The 21,125-nt window shown below is 47.9% G+C and overlaps 1 protein-coding gene across 5 annotated transcripts in view; it reads right to left on the bottom strand.

The window, feature by feature from the left end:
• CCDC9B (coiled-coil domain containing 9B) overlaps positions 1-21,125 on the bottom strand; it is a 152,571-nt gene that overhangs the window by 89,812 nt on the left and 41,634 nt on the right. For all 5 annotated transcript variants that reach the window (XM_084630649.1, XM_084630651.1, XM_084630647.1 and 2 more), the window contains 2 exons: positions 4,232-4,345; positions 475-579 (listed from right to left, as the gene is read on the bottom strand). In XM_084630649.1, coding sequence (XP_084486775.1) covers positions 475-579; positions 4,232-4,345 — 219 coding nt within the window. The remainder of the gene's footprint in view (positions 1-474; positions 580-4,231; positions 4,346-21,125) is intronic.

Below are 21,125 nucleotides of genomic sequence, written 5' to 3'. Positions count from 1 at the left end.
CTGACCCTTGTTTAAGGGAAGGAGGAAGAATGCCCTGACCTATGATATTTTCTTCTTGTGTGTTCTGCAGGTAAATCCACACCTTGACGCACATTTGGAACTCCTGATTTTCACCCTACAGCAGAGATAAAGGATGTTTATTTTGGATATATGTCCGTGGCTATGTTTGCATTAATGTCTGGGAGTTCATATACATGTGAATGTGCATATGTACAGGTACACGTATCTGCTTGCTTGTATTTGTGTACATGCTTGCATCTGTGGGAACAGGTTTATGTATGCAGGCTAATGTAGATCTGTGCATGAATCTATTCGGAACACTTAAGCCTTTTGGGGAGTGGTTAGGTTCTGCTTCCTGATACTCTGAATGCCTGTTGTGCATGCTGCCTACTCCAGAGATAGTAGCTCTGAGTTCATAAGGAAGGGATTCTTTAGTGAGAAGTTCACTTGTACTAAAAGGGAAGCAAGACTTACATTATGGGCCTTGGTGATAGTAATAGTCAGACCATCCTGCTTGGGTCTCCTGGAAGTGACAGCCATCCCCTCCTGCTCTGCTCGCTTTCTGTCCTCTTCTATTTCCTGAAACAGTCAAGTCCACATCCAACATCAGATCTTCCAAAGGCCTGTGACAAATCAAACCCTCTCAGGCAGGGAGAGGAAAGGGCCATGAGCTTTGCATGTACAACAGCAGGGGGCCAGAGCCATCATAATGAACCACAGAAGCAAAGGCCAGGTGATTTCTGTGCTCACTGGGACCTCAGGCTAGGTACACTCATGGCCCATTTTCCTATTTTGCATTCCTCCTGGGGAATACAGGGGCTAACACTACATTTTGAAAGAAAGTCAACTTGCTGTGTGTCTCTTGTCAACGCACTCTCAGCACAGCTTGTTCTCCAAGAAAGCTGTACCAGAGTGCTGTTCCTTGAGCGCACGTGCTCCCTGGTCATCTGTTATCAGCCCCAGGCCTTTAGAACTGGGAACTGTAGTCCCAGGGTATATGACAAGTAACAAGCATGTGATCTATAGGCTTCCTGCCTACAAGGCTTCCTGCCTCTCCACATCATAGGTGCTGAAACTAAGAGTTCAGGGGATGCTACCGCATCCCCTGGCTTGAAGTGTTTTCCATTATATACATGGTTTACAGCAGGGGTCTCAAAGTCCCTGCCCGCAGGCCATCTGCGACCCAAGAACTTCCCGCAGGCCACCTGTGGCCGGTGGAGGAGAGACGGATGCAGACACGCTGCCGGCAATGTCTGCTGCAGGCACCGCCCCCCGCAGCTCCCACTGGCTACGGGAGAGGGACAGAGATACCATCACTAGTTGACGGGCAGAGTCAGCCATGGAGGCAGTGTCACTTTTTTCCACAATGAATATATACAAGTCAAAATACTGAACACAACTATCTGATGCGCCCCTTGCTGCAATCCTGAAGGTTTCAACTGCTCAGTCACTCAGGCCACACACCAACAAACTGACAGGACTGAAGTGTTGCCAGGTGTCTGGCGAACACTAAAATCTCTCTGGCAGGCGAAGAATTGTATAAAGTTGTAGGACAGTTTTATTATGTCTAAGAAATTCAAAATAAAAACTACAGTATAAACCTTTTCTTTTCTGAACACCCTCTTCAGTGACATTATTGGCCCACTGGGAGGATCTGAGGACTGGCACTGGCCCTAAGGTAAATTGAGTTTGAGACCCCTGGTTTACAGTTTGGTTCAATGGCTCTCAGCACCCCCACTATAAAAATTGTTCCAGCACCCCTGCTCCCGACACATCTACACTGCAGCTGGGAGCGTGCTTCCCAGCTCAGGTAGACAGATGAGCTAGCTCACTAAAAATAGCAGTGTAGCAGGGCGGTTTAGGCTAGCTGCCTGCCAGGGTATATACACAGAGGGTCCAGGCAGTTTTGTACTCAGGCAGCTAGCCCAATCTGCCACCTGTGCTACCCCTGACTACACGGTTATTTTTAGTGCACTAGCTTGAGCACAGCTAGTGTGTGTCCGTTCACCCAAGCTGGGAAGCATGCTCCCAGCTCTAGTGTAGAGGTACCCGCAGGCAGGAACAGCAGAGAGGAAAGTTCCAGAGTTGGGCAATGACCTGGGAGGAGGCTTACCACAAGGACCAGGTGGATAGCCTGGGAGAGAGACCTGGGCCTGTGGAAGTATAGGGCTCTCCATAGCAGCCAGGCAGAGAGGCTTATGGATTAGAAAACTGAGAGGGGGCTGAGCTGCAGAGCACCCTGCACTAGAGAATGAGGCTATGAGCCGAGCAGAGAGCGGATTGCTTATGGAGCCTGGAGGAGGCTCTGAGACCTGGCTCCAGGGGAAGAGAGAGGGAACTGTTTATGTTTAATGGGTTGCACTATCTCCAAGGCCAAGGGGGCAGAAAGGACTATGCCCAGTTTGTGAACTCCTGCTGTGCAGGGGAGGAACTACTTTTACTAATGGCATTGTCTCTATGAACCAGGTCCCAAGGGTGGGAATGTTACTTGAATCACATGGCGAATAGGAGGGGGCATTTTCTGTGAGCCTAGAGAGGAAAACTGAGGCCTGGGTTCCTATTCCACAAGCCAACTGATGGAGGTTAGGGAGTTGATTGACAAAGGGCTGTCAATTCCTTTCCCCAACCACGTGTGACATTTAAGCCTTCCTATAACCTTTTGTTATGCCCATTTTCCTTGCAGTCTGCAGGAAGGGGGAATCCGTGCAGGCTTTATATGGAAAGGAGGTAAAGTGTGGATGTCTGCTGAGGAAAGGCATGGCATTTAATCAGTTTTAATCATTCAAATCTGGATCCAAATTTCAAACATCCCAACATTTAATCTTGGGTTTTGGTTCAGCCGATTGCTGAACCAGAGGCTACTTGCCAAATTTGGATTTGGGTCCAGGTTAAATTTGAAATACTCCCAAGCTCTAAGGTATTTGGACCTTGGTTGCTGACCATCTCTAGTGCTGGGAGAACATCTTTAGCCAAGAAGAGGAGGCTCCTGCCATGTGAGCAGTACTCCTTTTTCAGACTTTCTCAGCACACAAGATATTTATCCAGGGAGAAAAATAAGACGTGGCTGGAAGTTCTTTCTCCTACCTTAGGTGACCAGGGCTGAAATAACCAACGGGCTAGTGAAGCCTATGTTTAGTATATGGCCTGGCATAGGGCCCCAGCCCGTCCGCAGTAATCTTAGCAGATGCTGACTGCACCACAAATGGAGCTGATTTTTAAAGATCTATCGCAGTACAGGAACCAGCACACAGAGACTGCCCCATCCCAGTTGTGCTCTTTGACAAAGCCAACATCTCTTTCCTACCTTGCCTCCTGGCACTTCCACTTAATGTGTCAGTGCTCTGCATGAATACTTGGATCATTTAATGCAGGGCATGGTAATGGAGAGCAAGAATGCAAGGAGAGAGACAACAAAATATGGAGTTAGCCTGTTGGCCCATCCAGCAGCAATGGAAAGGATAAGGGATCCCCTGTGATCAAGGGCAGGGGAGATTGCAAAAGATTTGTTTTGGAGGGTGGTGGAGGGTTCAAAAGAGTCTAGAACCTCCTAGATACACAAGAAAATGAGATTGGGGCAATAGGAAAGATAGGGGGCAAAAATGGAGAAGCCAAGATAGATGGGAGAAGGAGGGGGAATAGAAAGCCAGAGAGAAACCCCAAGTGGGGGTGAATGGAGAAAGCAAGTTATATGTAGGTGGACATGGTATAAGAAAGGGTAAAGCCAGAAAGGGGCAGAGAAGGATAGGAAAGAAATAAAAGGAGATGGCAAGAAAGATGTGAGGGTGGAGGGCAAGAGAGAGAGAGATGGGGGATTGAGGAGGAAAAGGTCTGCCTGGTAATGTAAACCCAACTCCAATAAACAGACGGAGCTTAAACTGCTGTACATTGGCAAAGCTCTTCTGCAGTCAATGGAGCTAGGTTCATTCATGGCAACTGAGGATCTGATCCAATGAGCTCATACATATTTCTAAATGTTGTCTTCCTAAACTCATGCCCTTGGATGGTCATGCATAATTCCTTCTGAAGTCAATTGCCATTAAGCAGCCATACCCAAGGGCAGAACCTGAACACTTTTCTATGTGATGGATCTTATCTAGCTAGATTCCACATCCCTGCCAGGATTTATTAAAATGAGCAACATTCAGCAGACACATTGGTTAGTGTTAGTGGAGATGGCTCTGACATGGGGCTGAAGAAGATAAAATCCAGGCAGGCAGTGGGGCAGACTTACCTGGTACCTTCGTATGAGAGCTTCATTCTTTTTCCGCAAAGCCAGGATTTTCTTATCCAGTTCAACATCTTTCTGCTCTTTTTTCCTCAGCACGGCATCATCCACCGAGGCAGCCTGATGGTACAAGGACAGTTTCTCTGACTCCACGTACAGCCCACAATGCACATGCCCCTACACTCTGTTTGTATCAACGAGAGGTAGGGGGCCACACTGGGCAGAAAAAAGGAGTGGTCCTGTACCAAGTTCTGCCCACAACCAAGCTCTGTCTACTTGAAACACCAAAACGAGAAGCTACTCAGAGTAGGCTGAATTCATCATAACAGAGTCGTCTCTCTCTTTTCTTATATACTTTGATCAGCAATGAAGTAGTTAACTATGTTGCTATTTAAATCATCATTGTTAGGTTTCAGCGCCAACACCCTATTCAGTAGTTCACAATTCTTTGAATTATTATGTCAGTCTTTCTCAGGCATGCTCCCCATCCTGTTTGCATTTTGATGGGTATCTTGGCAACCACAAGGCTTACAGACGTACATTTCAAAAATTCTGGAGTACCAGATAGCAACCTCTGGAACAAAGTGCTGACTTTCAGTGAGCCAGCAACAGCTAGTCCAATTTGACTGTTATGGGTACGCATCAGTATAACATATGGGCCCATTTTTCTAGACTCTGCTCTAGCCTGTGTCTGAGTGAAGCAGCCAGATGAAAGTGCTTAGATTTCTGAAGTGCTACATCTGTGTTTGCTTTTTTAAAAGGTGTTTTTATAATGCTTATCAGTCACTGGAGTATCTGAATGCTTCAGAGATCACGGCGAATTCACTGTTCTGCTCTGTTCACACACACAACCAAGTAACAAGGGCTGGGGGCAAAGGGGAGGGAAGTGAATGCTGGATTTGTGGGTACAGCAAGTTGACTGTGTTGGGTTTGTGGGCACTGCAAGCTTGAGAGTCCAGTGCCACCACTTTACTGCCTTGGTATCAACCTGCTTTTTAAGGCTGGACTCTATTCGCTTTGATCATATTCTGTAGATCTGCCTTGTAAGTCGTCAGATATGTTATCTGCATTCTGTTATGTGTAACAGTAATAAATAACCGATAGAATAAGAAAAGATTTAAGGGACTTAGAAATGCATTTAATGAAACTATCACCAACCTCTCAATAAGAAGGGGTTAGCTTAGGGCAACATTTCACAGCTGCTGGTCTATAATAAAAGAAAGCCAGGTTGTAGCAAGACCAACACTCATCATTCCTTATGGCTTGAGCTGATGAAGGTTTCACATTTAACATATTCACTGCAGAGAAGGTGCAGAACTAAACTCCTACTTCCTGTGGTCACAACCTCTCCGTTCCCTACCCCGGGTCATAGAAAGGGTCCTAGGAACTGCAGACCACAATGTGGTTGGTTTTCCCCGCCCATAAGCTGCAAATCACTGCCTTGGCTCACTATCAGCCCGCAATTTAGAGTGCCCTATAGAACGATAACAGTCATTCCCAGGCTGCGCACCACCTCCTGCACTAACACTAGAGCATTTTGTATTAGTTCTGACAATGCCGCCCCTCAGAATCACACTAGTTTAGATCAGTGTTGAAAGTGCTTGCTGTGAGCCATGTCTATGCACGTCCCCTTGAGGAGGGGGGGGGGTCCTCCAAAAGCTCGAGGCATGGGGCATCAGCACAAAATCTCCCAGCAGAAAAAGTAAAATTTAAGGATCTGATCTAAAGCTGGGGTTTGCTTTATAGCTACAGGAATATAATTACACTAGTGGCACCTATCTGACTAATGGCCACAGAAACAGTCTAAGGCTTGGGTTTGAAATACCCAGGCCCTTTGGAAAAACAGATTCACCTCTCAACTGGGTAGACTCAGCCCTGTATCCTTCAGAAATAAATAAGATGAGTTCTCTATATTTTACTGTGCAGGAGTCTTTCAAAAAAGGCCTTCAAACCTCAGGTCCTGTCTGTTCTAAATAGACATTACCAGTCCCGTGACAGTTTTTGCAAGAGTCAGGGTTTATCTCAGTGTTCTTAGCCAAAAATGGCCTCTTCCTTCACCCATCAGTGTTGTGCAATAGAGCATGCACCAGTTAGCTGCTGCTCTCCGAAGCACACAAAATTTGAACATAAGGGCAGCTGGGCCCAATTCAGAATCTGCCACAATTACAGGGCCCTGCAGTAGCATCTTGTAGATGCTAGATTCTGCCCTGATGTACACTGTCCAACTCCACTGATTTCAAGGTCTGGACAGAATTTTACACAACCAAAGGAGGTGCCATAGGGACCCGGCACCTGCTGGAACAGGTTACAAAGAGGGATAGAACCAGATGATGGTTGGAACGGTGTGGGAAAGGCGCTACGGGCCACACTGGGAATCAGGAAAGGAAAAGCAGTGGGAGGAGGCAGAGGGGATGAGAGTCCTGTAACATACTGAACTGATCTCAGACAGAAAAAAGATTTGGATTCAGATCTGGGACTAGATAAAGCTCAGGTTGGTTTTTAAATCTTTTGTGATATCCATGGCTGTGTGTGAGCAATTATTGAGAGCATATTGGCTGCTATGGGTCCTGCCTACACAGTCACTGACTGCCAGTTTCTAACTGACATTGATGTGTGAAGTGCTTTGAGAGACTGGTAGTATGCAAGGCCCTATATAAATATAAAACGACATTCTCCTCTAAGCGATCTCTTAGATTTCTATAGCACCTTGCGTCCCAAAGCATTTTTATAAACGGCTACATGAACAGTAAACAGGAATCTCTTTGCCGGGTCTTTAGCTACCCAGAAAAAAGCTGGAGGCTGAGGGCAGCAGTAATGAAAAAATACAAATACAATGGGAGGGTCCAAGTCCTCTCTCCACAACTTGTGACATAACAGATGCAGTCTCCAACACCTTATAAAATTTTAGACAGAGATTTAGTCCCAAATAAGCAAACTAAAAAAGACAAAACCAGAGGCCCCTACAGCATTTACTGAAAATTCTAAAATAACTTGCAGTAGCCAATTCTAGGCTAGTAAAACACAAAGATATGTGCAGCAAAACCCTGGGGTCAAAAATCCTTCATGTCATTCTCATCACGCACATACACACAGACATTAACACTTTGTTGTTAAATGTCAGCACTGGTTGATTTCAAGTGAGGCCACGTTGTCTATACACTTATTGCAGGAACGTTAGACTCTCACACCCACCTCCCTACCACCGTCAGGCCTGTCAAAGCCCCATACAGAAAGGCACCAGACACACAAATATGTGATTTTATATAATAATTTGTCACCCAGCCTGCTGTTTAACAATGTAAGCATTTCACACTGATTGTGTCTCCCTTAGTTTTTGTCCTTTCTCTATTTGACTTTCTTTCCTTCTAGGTCTCGCTTCTCTTTTCTGTTTTTCCTAAGAACAGGCTCCCCCACACCCAATGTTTCTAAACTTTTCCTTTACCAGTTTTCCTTTCCCCTGCTTTTACCTTTCAATGTCGCTCATTCTCAACCTCATCTCCTCCCAGATCTCTCTCCTCATGCCTTTCAGCTTAGATTTCCTCTAGTCCCTGGCTCCCCTCTTCCGTTCACTCCAAACTCCGTCTGTCGTCCATGTTCTATCTTCCTGCTCACAACCCACTAGAGCTAGAAACTTACTTTTTAAATGAAAGCTGCGATTCTCCTGCAGCCTCTTGATTCCTACAGATGCGAGTTTAAGAAGAACATCAAATATCACAAGACTCACGAAAAAATCATGATGGTGATACTGTCCATGATCTGCTGCCCACCCATCTTCTGCCCTCCCTTCTGCCCATAATGTATTTTGCGCTTTGCCTCAGGCCCATCAGTCTATCTTTCCCAAAGACAGTCCACCCTCTGCCAACCAGCAACCCCCAATCCACACGTTGGCCCCCCCACCTTATCAATGCATCTGCCGTCCCTAATCATTCAATTCACTTCTCGCCCCAGATCCCTCAATCAAATCTGGCTCCCCAAAACCACTGCCATTCTCCCCTCAGACTCTCTAATCAATTATTGGCCTCCAGACCATCCCTTGCCCCATTAGTCTATCCTCTGCACCTCAGCTCAGTCCATCCCAGGCAACAAGATCCTGCCAGCTGAGCCCACCATCCAGCACCCGCCACACAAGCCTATTGACTCTGCTGACATCCCTCAGCCAAGTTCATCCCATTCCCCTTCCAATTTACCCACAGAGCTCGTTTCTCTCTGCCCCACAGGTGGGTTTTGGGCTCTGCCAGTGCCTCCTTCCTCCTGATAACTAGACTCTTAGCTGTACATTGGGAGAGGGCCAATGATGGGCTCTTCCCTGCGTAGGCCCTGGCAGAGTCAATGGAGAGCCTATTCTGCTCCCCTGTGTTTCATTTGAAAAAAATGAAGCAGAAAGCAGGTTAAGTTGAACAAGTGGAACATAATTAAACCCTGAGCAGTGCTCTGTCCATATGACTGCACTGCTTCCAGCCTAAGTCCTGGTGATCTCTGTTTCCACTGGTGACCCATCAATAACAGTCCCTTCAGGAACATGGACCCTCTGACTCTAGTTCCATTGATCATGATACATCTTCCCTGTTCTACAAACATTTTAATATAAAATTTAAAAGCAAATAATTGACATCCAGAACCCCACTCCGTATCTGTTCTGTTTCGGCAAGTGATGGCAAGCACTTAGTTAAGTTGGAGTCTTGTCCTTGCCACAGACTCAGCTGGTTACATAGTCTGAGATAGTTTGGTCTCCTCAACAGATAACCACACCAGGAGTGACCTATCTCTGTCTCTATCACCTGTCTCAAACTCTACCAAACTATCTTTCTGTGGAGTCTCCTTCTTCCCTGTGGTGTTGGCCTCCAGATGGTACCGTTTCTCCATTCTATGATGATCTCTGTATCTCTGTGGGCTCCTCTGGGTATTGTGTCTGCTGGCTCATAAGTGCCTCCTGTTCTTTTGGATCACTTGTCCTTCTTGCATAGTCACCATGTATGACCTGGCTGCCAATGCATCCCTCATGACATTTTTAGTCCACTCCTGGTGTCTCCCTAACGTCTGGATCCTTACAGGAGTGTCTGTCTCCAAAGCTGGTAGGTCCTTGGCTAACCTACCACATGGCCTGCTTTCTCTGATTGTTGGCCAATCTCCTCTCAGCAGTGTCTCCAGCCTTCTGTCTGCAACAGGTCTCCTCTCCCTGGTAGCAGAGTCCTTCATCCCATCAGTGTCTGTTCTGGACTGTTTTGGCATCCCGTGATAGGGTATTCCTGTGTGCCAAAAATGCTAACAAGGGACGGATCTGAAGAAGCAGCTTTGTGTAACAGTCTCTTGGCTGTTTTCACAGCTGATTCCACCCTACCATTACTCTGTGTGTATGTTGGAGAGAATATGTGGTGGTCACACTCCCATTTGCATGCAAATTCCTTGAATTCTTCCAAGGCAAATTGAGGTTCATTGTTAGTGAATACATTGTCTGAAATGCCATATCTCACAAAGTTTATCAGTCACTAACTTGTTTCTTGCATCAGAAAGGGCACTGACCTCCCACAAATTTGAATAGTAGTCCGCTGTAATAAGTGCTGCTTTTCCTTGAAGGTAATTCCACTCCCATCTTTTCCCAGGTTGGGTGGGCAGCTCACATAGTAACGGCCTCTTTCTGCTAGTGATTATTATATGACCAGCAGGTGTCACACTCCTCTAGCAAGGAGCAGAACTGTGTGCTCATCTCCAGTCAGTAAATACACTCTCAAGCCCATGTAAGGGAGCTGTCAATGACCAAGTGTGAAGCATGTATATTTTTTGCATGACATCCTTACGTAACGAGGTGGGACAACAGGTCTCTGTCCTTGAAATATGATTCTATCCTACAAACTCAGATAATCTTTCATTTGAAAGTATGCTTCTGCTCCTATTGGTAGTTGGCTTTTGTCTTCTGGTCATCCTGCTTTCTCCTGACTGCCGGTTGTGACGTTGCACTCCATATGTTTTATGGAAATATGTTTATAAAAGTGTGAATATGATGTAACTGGAATATGCTCCGTGCAAAAGGTCTCTTGTAAGGTATCATTACAAAGCTTATGATCTACTCCATGTCTGGAGTTAGGAGAATAAGATATAAATGTGTATTACTGATGTAAACATGTTAAATGGAAGCCATTAAGTGTGCTTCAGAATTAATGAACTGTGAATGGGTTTGTTTACCTGCAAGCCTTCCTGCGTACGTGTCTTCCAGCTACTAGGTAATGAAGAAGGAGGTCTTACAGTGATATGTGATCATGTCACCTGAACTGGAATCCATCTTAAACCTGGTGCTTTTCCATTTAGAAGGAGGGGTGGGGATCCAGAGAGACAAAAGATTCCTGCCTTGTGCCAAAGCTAAAAAAGGGGTGGAATAGAACAAAGGGGGGCCAGTCATGAGAAATCCCCTGGTTACCACCTGAGCTGGAACTAACAAGAACTGCAGCGGGAAAAGGATTGGGCCCAGACTAGGAAGGTGTCTAGTCTGTGAAAGAAGCTTATTGGAACATCTCTGAGGGTGAGATTTACCTGTATTCAGTTTCTTAATGTATTGGGCTTAGACTTGCATGTTTTGTTTTATTTTGCTTGGTAACTTACATTGTTCTGTCTGTTATTACTTGAAACCACTTAAATCCTACTTTTTATTCTTAATAAAATCACTTTTGTTTATTAGTAAACCCAGAGTAAGTGATTAATACCCGGGGGAGAAAACAGCTGTGCATATCTCTCTATCAGTGTTATAGAGGGCAGACAATTTATGAGTTTACCCTGTATAAGATTTATACAGAATAAAACGGATTTATTTGGGTTTGGATCCCATTGGGAGCTGGGTGTCTAAGTGCTGGAGACAGGAGTACTTGCTAAGCTGTTTTCAGTTAAGTCTGCAGCTTTGGGTGCATGGATCAGACCCTGGGTCTGTGTTGCCACAGGCTAGTGTGTCTGGCTCAACAAGACAGGGTTTTGGAGTCCCAAGCTGACAAAGAAAACGGGCTTAGAGGTAGTTTCAGCACATCAGGTGACAGTCCCAAGGGGGTCTCTGTGACCGAACCCGTCACACTGGTAGCTGGATGTTCTTTTATGTAGCCTCTTTATTTCCATCAGCGTCACTGTTAAAACTGGGAGATAGTGCAGAATGTTTATGGATTCAGTGTCCTGATCCCTTTCCCCCAACTTGTATCTATGCCTTGCTCAGGGTGTCGGCTAACACCGGTAATCATCTTGGACAATATCTGGTCTTTACCTGGTAGTCCTGGAGGTGCAGCAACATGTTTTACAATCTTTTCTGGAGTATTAAGAAGAGGCTTTGTTATAGAATTATAGAAGTGTAAGGCTGGAAGAGACCTCAAGAGTTGAGACCTCAGTCCCCTGTTCTGAGTCAGGACCAAAGATACACCCAGATCATCCCTGACAGGTGTTTGTCTCTAGGGGTTTGTGGTCTGATTGCACTATTACTGGGTGGTAATTACTGGGACAGAAAATTTATCATTCCCATGAAGCACTGTCCACATCCACTGGAGCTGGCATGTCTCTGACTGCCTTGATCTTGTTGGGATCTGCTTTCAGTCCCATTGCTGTAAGCAGATGTCCGAGGTATGTCATCTCACACTGTTTGAGTCACATGTTTTTGGGGTTAAGTTGTATGTTCTTGTCCCTATATTGCTGTAGAAAAGCTTGTAGTTTTCTGTCAGGATCTTGTCCAGCTTCTGTATCATTGCTCACTTCACCACAATGAGGATATCATCTGCAATCATTTTCACCACAGGCAGTCCTTCCAGTCCAGGAGGAGTCTTCACTGGAACATGCCCGGGGCTGGGTTTTCACCCATCATCACGTGCAACCATCTGTAGAAACCAAATGGTGTTGCGAAGGCTGTCAGCATACTGGACACTCTGGCCAAGGGTATGTGCCAAAACCCGTTCCCCACATCACAGACCCTGATTCTGTGACAAAGATTCTGGCTTTGGAAAGTTCTGACAAGATGTCATCAACTGTGGGCAGTGGCATCTTTTCAATGCCTTGTTGAGTGGCTTTGGATCTGTGATGTTTGATTTACCTGGTGGCTTTTTTGCCACACCATACTGCTTACCCAGGCTATACTGGTCTCTGATACCCCTGTTCTGCAGACTTTTGAACTCCTTGCACACTGGATTACATAGTGTCACTGGAACTTTCCTCTGTTGTAAGCACACAGGTTCCACTGTGGGGTCTGCTTCCAGTCACAGCTTTCCTTCCAGGCATCTGTTGCCTTTGAAAACATTCCCATATGCTTTTGAAACTGTCTCCATGGTCCATGGGACTCCTCCGTTTACTTCTTGCACTGCAGCTATTAAATTCTGCTGCTGCGTCCATCGCTCTATTCCCCAAGAGAAGTTTGTGGCACTTACCATCCATCACCACAAACTTCAGTTGGTACCGTCTATTACTTTTCAGGTTAGTTACTGTGAGGTCACTATGACACTTTGGCAACTCACCCAGACCAGTAACGGGTTGTGTAACTGCCTGCCTTGTAATCTTGGGAGCCTTTAGGCTATGCAGCTTTGGTTCAGAGCCCTGACACCAGCAGCCTACCCACAGCACAAAGGTCTCTCCCTCAGCTTCCACCAGCCCAGTTATTCCTTGCAGGGGGATCCCAAGAACACTTCCAATCCCGAGTCTGCCCATAACCATCTCCCCTGCAGTTTCCAGTTCCTCTTATTGGACACTCATGGAGGTAATACCAAGTTCACTGGCTTCAGAGAGCCAGTACTCACAACAGCTTGTTAGCTCAGCTGGGGTGATACATTCCACCTTACTACACAAAACTGAGATAGTTTGCAATAAACCTATAAGTTTATTAACAGATTTAAGTGCTTTCAAGCAAGAATGGAAGAGATATGAAAGAGTTACAAACAAACAAAACAGAAATAACCCACTTTCTAGTGTCTACAACTTAATTCCAGCAAGATACAGCTTTGCCTAACCTAGTTTCCTACTCACACCGAGTTCTCCAGCCTGTTTTAGTGGGAGGACCCATCTTTCGTAGATACAAAGTGCTGGCTTCTTTGTTCTCTCAGGCAATGGATCCCCAAATTTTTCCAGCATTTTCCATACAACCCCAAAATTTATTTTTGCCATCAAAATCAGAAAGCTCAGCTTTCTGTGTTCACCATGGAGCCCACGCCATGTTAATTTTGCAGTCTTCTGTGATTTACAAGGTAAATTATTTTCCCGCAATATGCAAATGAATAGCACACTGTCCCTGCCTCTGGTTATACCTGGCTTGATTTGGAACTGAACCAAAGAGGTGTTTGGCTTCCTCCTTTGTCTGGAAAAAACCCTGTTTTTTCTCCTTTGTCTGTTTACAGACTCCAAAACACAATATCAGAGAGAATCCACAATTTCACATACAGTGTTGTTACATATATTTCACAGCGATATTAACAACCAGCATGTTGTTAGTTTTCAAATAATATATTACATGACACTTCTTATGTGGATATCATGACAACAATGTGTGAAGTGTATTGAGCTAGTTAGAGCAGCTGAGTTTTGTTGTTACATACCAGGAAGCTTCTTGCTATCTGGCAGTGTGGTTCTCTTAGGGTCACAGTCACATTTTCCTACAGGCTTCATTATGATCTCATTATACATTATTAGATTCTGCTTGCTCTTTTTAATGTGTGTTCGGGTCAAATTCACCCCAAGGAATCACAATGCAGAAGGCCCCGCTATCCAGCTGAACTCACACAGGGCACTTCCCTGTTAACATTGTTGCTTGCACTGAGGTTGGTGGTGTCCCTTGTTGATTTCCTTCCCAAAAGTCTGAACCTGATATGTTCTCGGACTCAAGGACAGAGTCCAGAGGTCAACACTGTCTGAGGCGCCATCCCCCTCATGGGCAGCGGGTGAACCACGGGCTTGGGGAGGCTCACCCCTGGCCATCCTGCCCCTTTTGCCCAGGGCCCCACCCCACTCTCCCCCTTTCTCCCGCTGGAGCCCAGAAGGCGGGCGGGCAGGCGGGTGGGCAGGCAGCGCGGTCCCCAGCCCGAGCCCCAGAGTGGTGGGCGCGCAGGCAGCTGAGCATGGCCCACACTCCCACCCAGGATCGCCGGTGGGCAGGCAGCACGAGCACTGGCTCCAGCCGCCCAGAGTCCCTAGCTGCAGGCCGGCCCCCACTAGCCCCAGCCAAGGGGAAGGGCACCTGAGCCCTCCCAAAAGTGTGTGTGGGGCCTCCGCCCAAGGTGGAGATGAAGGCAGCCGCCTGCCCGTGTCCCAGGCCCCCCACCCAGGGCAGGTGGAGGGACCCAGTCTCCCCACAGTTGCCCGCGCAGCTCTCCGCAACCCAGCTCCGGCCAGGAGTGGGCCTCGGAGCCACAGCCCAAATACGGTAAGAGCCATGGACCCTCCACCTGCCTGCGGTGCGGGGTCCTGAGCAGCCCCTGGCCCGTGTCCCTGTCCCCTGGGCTCCCCACCTGCCTGGGGCAATGCCTGCATGGCTCTTACCATGGCCGGGCTGCAGCTCCAAGGCCCTCCCCCCCAGGCAGTTGTGGGGAGCCGGCATGGAGTCACGGACCCTCCTCCTGCCCTGGGTGGCTGGGGAGCCCGGGGAGTGGGGAGATGGGCCAGGGGCTGCTCTCAGCCCACCCCCACCCCAGGCAGGTGGAGGTTCTGCCGCAGCTCCCCACAGCTGCCCGGGCTCCTGTGAAAGGAGGGGGAAAGGAGGGGGAAAGGAGGGGGAAGAGGTCTGCCCTGGTGAAAAGTGGATGGGCCAGACCTGTCCACTTTCAAAAAGTGGGAGGGCTATGGCCCCCTTGCCCCCCTGGTTCCAGCACCACTTGTCCTGGGGCCCTGGGCCCCGGCCAAGAGCCTCAGCAGACCACGGCAGGAAGCAGGAGGGGACCTGTGGGGGGGAGTATGGGTGGGGCCACATAGGCAGTTTGGGTAGGCTGAACCTTCCCCTGCCTTTGATACCTGCCACCCATGATCCCCCTCTTGGACAAATCTGACTGAATCTTTCTGGGACCTTCCTCTGCTTGTGCGCACACGGCTAAAATGGTTCAACTTGCCACATTCCTTGCAGTGCTGTCATTGTGCAGGGCACATGTCCCTTACCTTCTCCTGCTGTCTCACACAGTAAATTCATCTCACTATGGGTACGGACCACTGGCCACCTGATCTCCTTTGCTGTTGTCTCCCTGCATGTGCTTCTGGGGATGTTTGTGTCTCCTAGGGCTTTCATCCTTTCTCTTGACGTTTCCACTGCAGCCCATGTCTAAGCATTTGTCTAATGTGAGATTGCCTTCCTGAAGCAGCCACTCCCACAGGCGGTGATCCCAAGTGCCACAGACTATCCTGTTTTGAATTAGGGAGACTGTCAAGTCCCCAGAATTGCATGTAGCAGCCAGTGTGTGTAAGGCAGTAACATAAGGGGTCTTTCCCCTTCCCTTTGGACTGGTCTTTAGCGAGAAGCTTGTGTCAGGCCACAGTTTCATTCTGCTTTGGGGAGCAATACACCCCCAGGGCTCCTAGAACGGTACTACTGTGAGGCTTGAGGCAGGGGTGAATTTCAGAGTGCTGCAGACTTCTCTGCCTTGTTCCCCAGTGAGGTCAAATAACAGTTTTACTTTCCTGCTGTGTCATCCTGCATGGCCAGGCCTGTGAACAGCTCGAACTCCTCCTTCCACCAGGTCCATCATTGGGCTAGGTTTGTGTCACAGGCCCTGGTATCAACAAGGAGAAGGTGCTGGAGGAGGAGGAGGAGGGACATGCAACAGGGGGGTCAAGCTATGCTTCAAGCCAGAAGCTGTTTGAGACTCCACTGCAGGCAGTCCTGGCAGTCGAGCACGGGCGAGCCCGATGCAGGGGAAGTACCCTTGGATAAGTGTGTAAATTTATTTCCAGTTACAATGATGTACTGATGGCACCCCCAAATTAACAGGACACATCTAGTGACTTTTCATTAATTTACTCATACTAGAAGAGGTATAAGTACAACAGAGGGAGGGTGGTTATCTGCTTGTCATTCCCCTGTAGAGTTGCGGGGGGGACGGAACGGGATGCAGAGCAGTTTGTTTATGTACACAGGGACATCCCTTGAATTCTCCTGTCTGAACTCAATGAAACTTCCATGGAGGTACTCTGCAATCCTCTGCTGAAGGTTTCTAGGGAGGGCAGCCTTATTTCTCCCTCTGCGGTAGGATGCTTTCCCGCGCCACTCAGTGATAACTTCAGTAGGCACCATTGCAGCACACAGGCTAGCAGCATATGGGCCTGGATGACTTCAGAATGCCAGCTACAGCTGCGTTGTCTGTGCTTTTGTTAAACTCAGGAGTGAGATCTCAGCTAAAATCTGCATCACCTTTGGAAAACAGTGCAGCATTCAGTGCTATTGCCCTATCATATTTCATGCAACCGAGTAATTCCATCCTCAATTCTCTCACCCCTGGTGAACCATACTTATGGCTGGTGCATAAGCAGAAGTTTCAATAAGTATGTTGTGTTTAAAACTTTAGGGGAGCAAGGGAAGGGACTTCTGAATCTTAACTTTCACTTTCCATTGTGACTATACTGACAATCACTCTCTGTATTTTATCTGTAGGCTACTGCTGATGTGGCCTTGAGGTTCCCCCTCTACATGAAAATCTTGAGCCAGATAAGGAGAAAGAAGAGGACTCAGACTGACATGTTCAGTAAGTTCCTGCAAGCCAGTGCTGCATCAGACTGAACAGAGGGCCTGAGGGGTGAGCATTGCACACTGTGTGAAGAAGGAAAGAGTGGAAAGGAGAAAAGCCGAGAAGTCGAAGTTGGAGATGGGTCTTCTCTGGTAGCAAACACAGATGCTGCAGACTCATGGAAAACTCCACTGCAGCACCTCCCTACATCCCTCTCAACATTCCACATGGCATTGAGGGCCACATCCGTACCCCACCATTTCACTCCGGGGGACATTGACAACCACAACTTCTCATACACTGGCCAGTGAGAGCCACGGTTGATGTATATGTAGCTAAAATGGACATGAATGTTCCTTCCCCTTCTTTAAATTCTGTTCCATAAATTTGTTAAGGTTTTAATGTATTTGCTTTTAACTTGCACAAAATTATTTGAAATGTTTTTGTTACTCAATGAAATTAAAATAATTAATCTTTATTGGTTCCTAACATATTCTGCTGTATGGCTGGTGGTAGTGAAAGCACCCATTCACCTGGGATTGTAAACTTTGACACAACTCACAGGATCTGTGACAAACAGTGTAATAGTTATAAATGTACAGCAAGGGTCATACAATTCCTAACAGGCCCCCAAACTGCAGGGCCAGGTAGAGCACAGTACACCATAACCCATTACTGCGGTTCGCCGTTAAAACGCTCTTTCAAAGCCTCCCTGAGCCATATAGCTCCATATTGAGCTCTTCTGATAGCCCTTGTATCTGGTTATTCAAGCTCAGCAGACAACTGCTCCACCTCCACTCTAGTGGCAACTTTTCCCCCTCACAGGTATTATGCAGGACACATCAGGCAGCTATAACCATTGGGATAGTTTTCTCACTGAGACCAAATCTTGTGAGTAAACAGCACCAGCATCCCTTCAGTCTACCATAAGCGCATTCAACTGTCATTCCGCATTTGCTGAGCTGGTAGCTGAATCTTTCCTTGGTGCTGTCGAGGTGACTGGTGTACAGCTTCATGAGCCAGGGGAGTAAGGGGTAGGCTGGGTTCTCCAAGATCACTATTGGCATTTCAACATTGCCAATGATAGTTTGCCAGTTGGGCAAGAAATTCCCTGCTTGTAGCTTTCTGAAGAGTCCTGTGTTCTTAACGATGGGAGAATCATGCACCTTCTCTGACCAGCCCACAGTGATGTCGCTGAAATGTCCCTCGTGATCCACCAATGCTTGCATAACCATAGAAAAGCAGCCCTTTCTGTTTGATGTACTCTGTGGCAAGGTGGTCTGGTGCCATAATAAGGACGTGCTCCATGTCTATTGCTCCACCACAGTTCAGGAACCCCATAGCTGCAGATCTATCCACTATGTCCTGCACATTGCCAAGAGTCACAATCCTGCATAGCAGGAGATGATTAATGGCCCTACACACTTACATGACAATGGCCCCCACAGTGGATTTTCCAACTCCAAAATAATTTTTCCCACTGATTTGTAGCAATCCAGTGTTGCATGTTTCCACAGTGTGATCGCCACTCATTTCTCCACTGCCAGTGCAGCTTCCATTTCTATGTCCCTGAGCTGGAGTCCTGGGGCGAACTCAGCACACAGATCCAGGAATGGGGTCTTGAGCATCCTAAAGTTCTGCAGCCACTGCTTGTCATCCCACGCCTGCATTACGATGCAGTCCCATCAGTCAGTACTCATTTCTCAGGCCCAGAAGCACTGCTCCACCATCTGCAGCTGCTCCGTGAATGCCAACAACAACGATGAATTGGTTCTCGCGATGTCCCACAGCGACCTGACCTACAGGAAATCATTGAATTCCCTGCAGCTCTTCTGGCTCTGCAAATACCGGAGGGGCGTGTGTCCTGTGCCTGCAGTGCTCATGAGAGTAGTGCAGAGCTGTGTGGGCTCCTGTCAGAGATGGCAGACAGCAACAAGTCCCACATGAGTTTGTGGAATTTTCAAAATAGGTGCAAAAATTCTGGGACAGCGATGGCATTATAGGGGGAAGAAAACTGCATGATGGGAATTTGACCCCGCAGTCCCAGTCACCCCTGCACGACTCATTTCTGCCCCATCATGCATTGCCAGAACTTCCCAACAGACAGTGCACTGGACTGTGGTGAGTTGCACACTGGGATACCGACCCATGGTGACTGAACCAAACATTCCTGCATCCGGTGAAGTGAGCTGTAGCTCAGGAAAGCTTATGCTCAAATAAATTGGTTAGTCTCTAAGGTGCCACAAGTCCTCCTGTTCTTTTTGCGAATACAGATTAACACGGATGCTACTCTAACTCCTGGGGAGTACGTGCAGCGCTGATACAAGGAACCAATTATGCATGCACACAAGCAATACACAAACTGCAGCAGCTTTATGCCAACATAAGTTGAGTCAAAAAAAGTTTGTAGTGCAGACATGCCCTTAGACTTAGGGTTGTGAATTTCCTCTTTTTACCTTGCTAGCCATGGACCAATGGGATACATCATCAGTAAACAAAGCAATCAGCTTGCAGGCAGTGGGGAAGACTTCATCTGCACTGTAAAATTGCAGCAGGAAACATCACATGGGAACTCACCATGAGGGGACACTTTGATGAAGATGGCAGGACACTGAATCCCCCAGGAGACCTTCCTGGCTCTTGATACCAGGACAATGAACTTTGGGGGAATATATAGACCTGGAAAAGGACTTTGGGTTATCCTTCACCTGAGGAGACAAAAAAGCTGAGTGCCGTGGGCTCTGTGTTGGATTTCAGCCAAAGACTGGCCACCATGCTGGAAAAGACTCTAGTTTGTAAGGGCGGCAAGTATCATAGGCCTGGGGAGGCTAAGCCTCCCCAAACATCCTAGCATGCCCCCATTCATGCTTTGCCCCCTGGTCCCCTCCGGCTTCCCACTCTTCCTCCCGCCTGGGGCTAGGGCAGCCTGTGGCTGGGACTTGGGGCAGCTGGAGCCGATGCTTGCGCCACCCGGCACTCCAGGTCTGGGGGTGCTGGGGCTGTGCAGCCTGCCCGGCGCTCTGGGGCTGGGGGCGCTAGGGCCGTGCTGCCTACCTGGCACACTGGGACTTGGGACGCTGGGGCCTTGTCACCTGGCACTGGGGCTGCAAGTACCGGGTCCGCGCTGCCTTACGCCCGGCACTCTGGGGCTGAGGGCACTGGGCCAGGGGTGAGGGGGCTGGGGTTGGGCCTCCCACCTGGGGCTTCAGGGCTGGGAGTGCTGAGGTTGGAGCCACACCACCCACCCAGTGATCTAGTGTTGGGGGTGCTCGGGCAGCCTGGGGCTGGAGTGGAAAGGCCAGCAGCCGCGTTGGGGGGGCTCTGGGATCTGGTAGGCAAGGGGAAGGGCCTCTGGCAGAAGGGGCGAAGCCAGGGGCTAGCCTTCCCCAAGGGGCGATTCACGCGCTGCTCATTCTAGTTTGTTAAGTTAGACTGTAATCTTAGAAGCATATTTTAACTCTTGTTTGTTTGTAACCATTTCTGTCCTGATTCTGTGTACCTGATGTCACTTAAGCCTATGTCCTTTCGTTAATAAATTTGTTTCACGTTTACTATAAACCAACTCAGTGCTGTGCATTAAAGTGGAGGGAGTGTAAACCCCAGTGAAGCTAATAGCCTGCTGTGTATTTTCTCTTTCCGGGAGCAGCAAACTTGACCATTTCTGTGAGGGTGCAGTGAGAGGGACTGGACACTCCAGGGAGTTTTGGGGAGCCTGAGGACTGGAGGGGCAGAGTAACCAGGCTGGTGGGAGTCAGGGTCAGGCCATTGTGCTGGGAGGAGGCTGCTGGTGTCAGGACTCTGAGCCAAAGCAGCACAGCACAGAAGCACTCAGGGCTATAGGGCAGGTCGTGAGACAACCCCTTACTGGTCTGGGTGAGCCCCTAAAGCATCACAAAAGCGAAGAACATCAGGCCCATTTGAAAGTGCAGGGAGAACCTTAGGTAGGCAGAGAGAATTAAATCATTATATAGGCTAGCCCTGCAAGTGAGTACCCACGGCTCCAGATGGGCTTGTATAGCCTGCACTGTAGCAGCTTCGCTGCTCCAGGACCCATGCTAGGTAAATTAAAGCTAGCTCGGGTATGTCTGCATGAGCTGTAGCCACACCTCATGAGTGCAGTGAAGACATCCCCTGTGATTAAAAGAATTGGGAAACCAACTTTTCTTTTTCTCTACTATTAAGTGCCTAACTGCTGAAAAGTCATAGGTGGTCCTATGTGACATGAACAAATACGGGATCATACAGTTTAAAGT

This window comes from Lepidochelys olivacea (assembly GCF_965140295.1).
Source record: "Lepidochelys olivacea isolate rLepOli2 genome assembly, chromosome: 6".
In the NCBI taxonomy this organism is placed as follows: Eukaryota; Metazoa; Chordata; order Testudines; family Cheloniidae; genus Lepidochelys; species Lepidochelys olivacea.
Note: the sequence above shows the minus strand (reverse complement) of the source record. Positions and strands in the feature narration are given on the sequence as shown.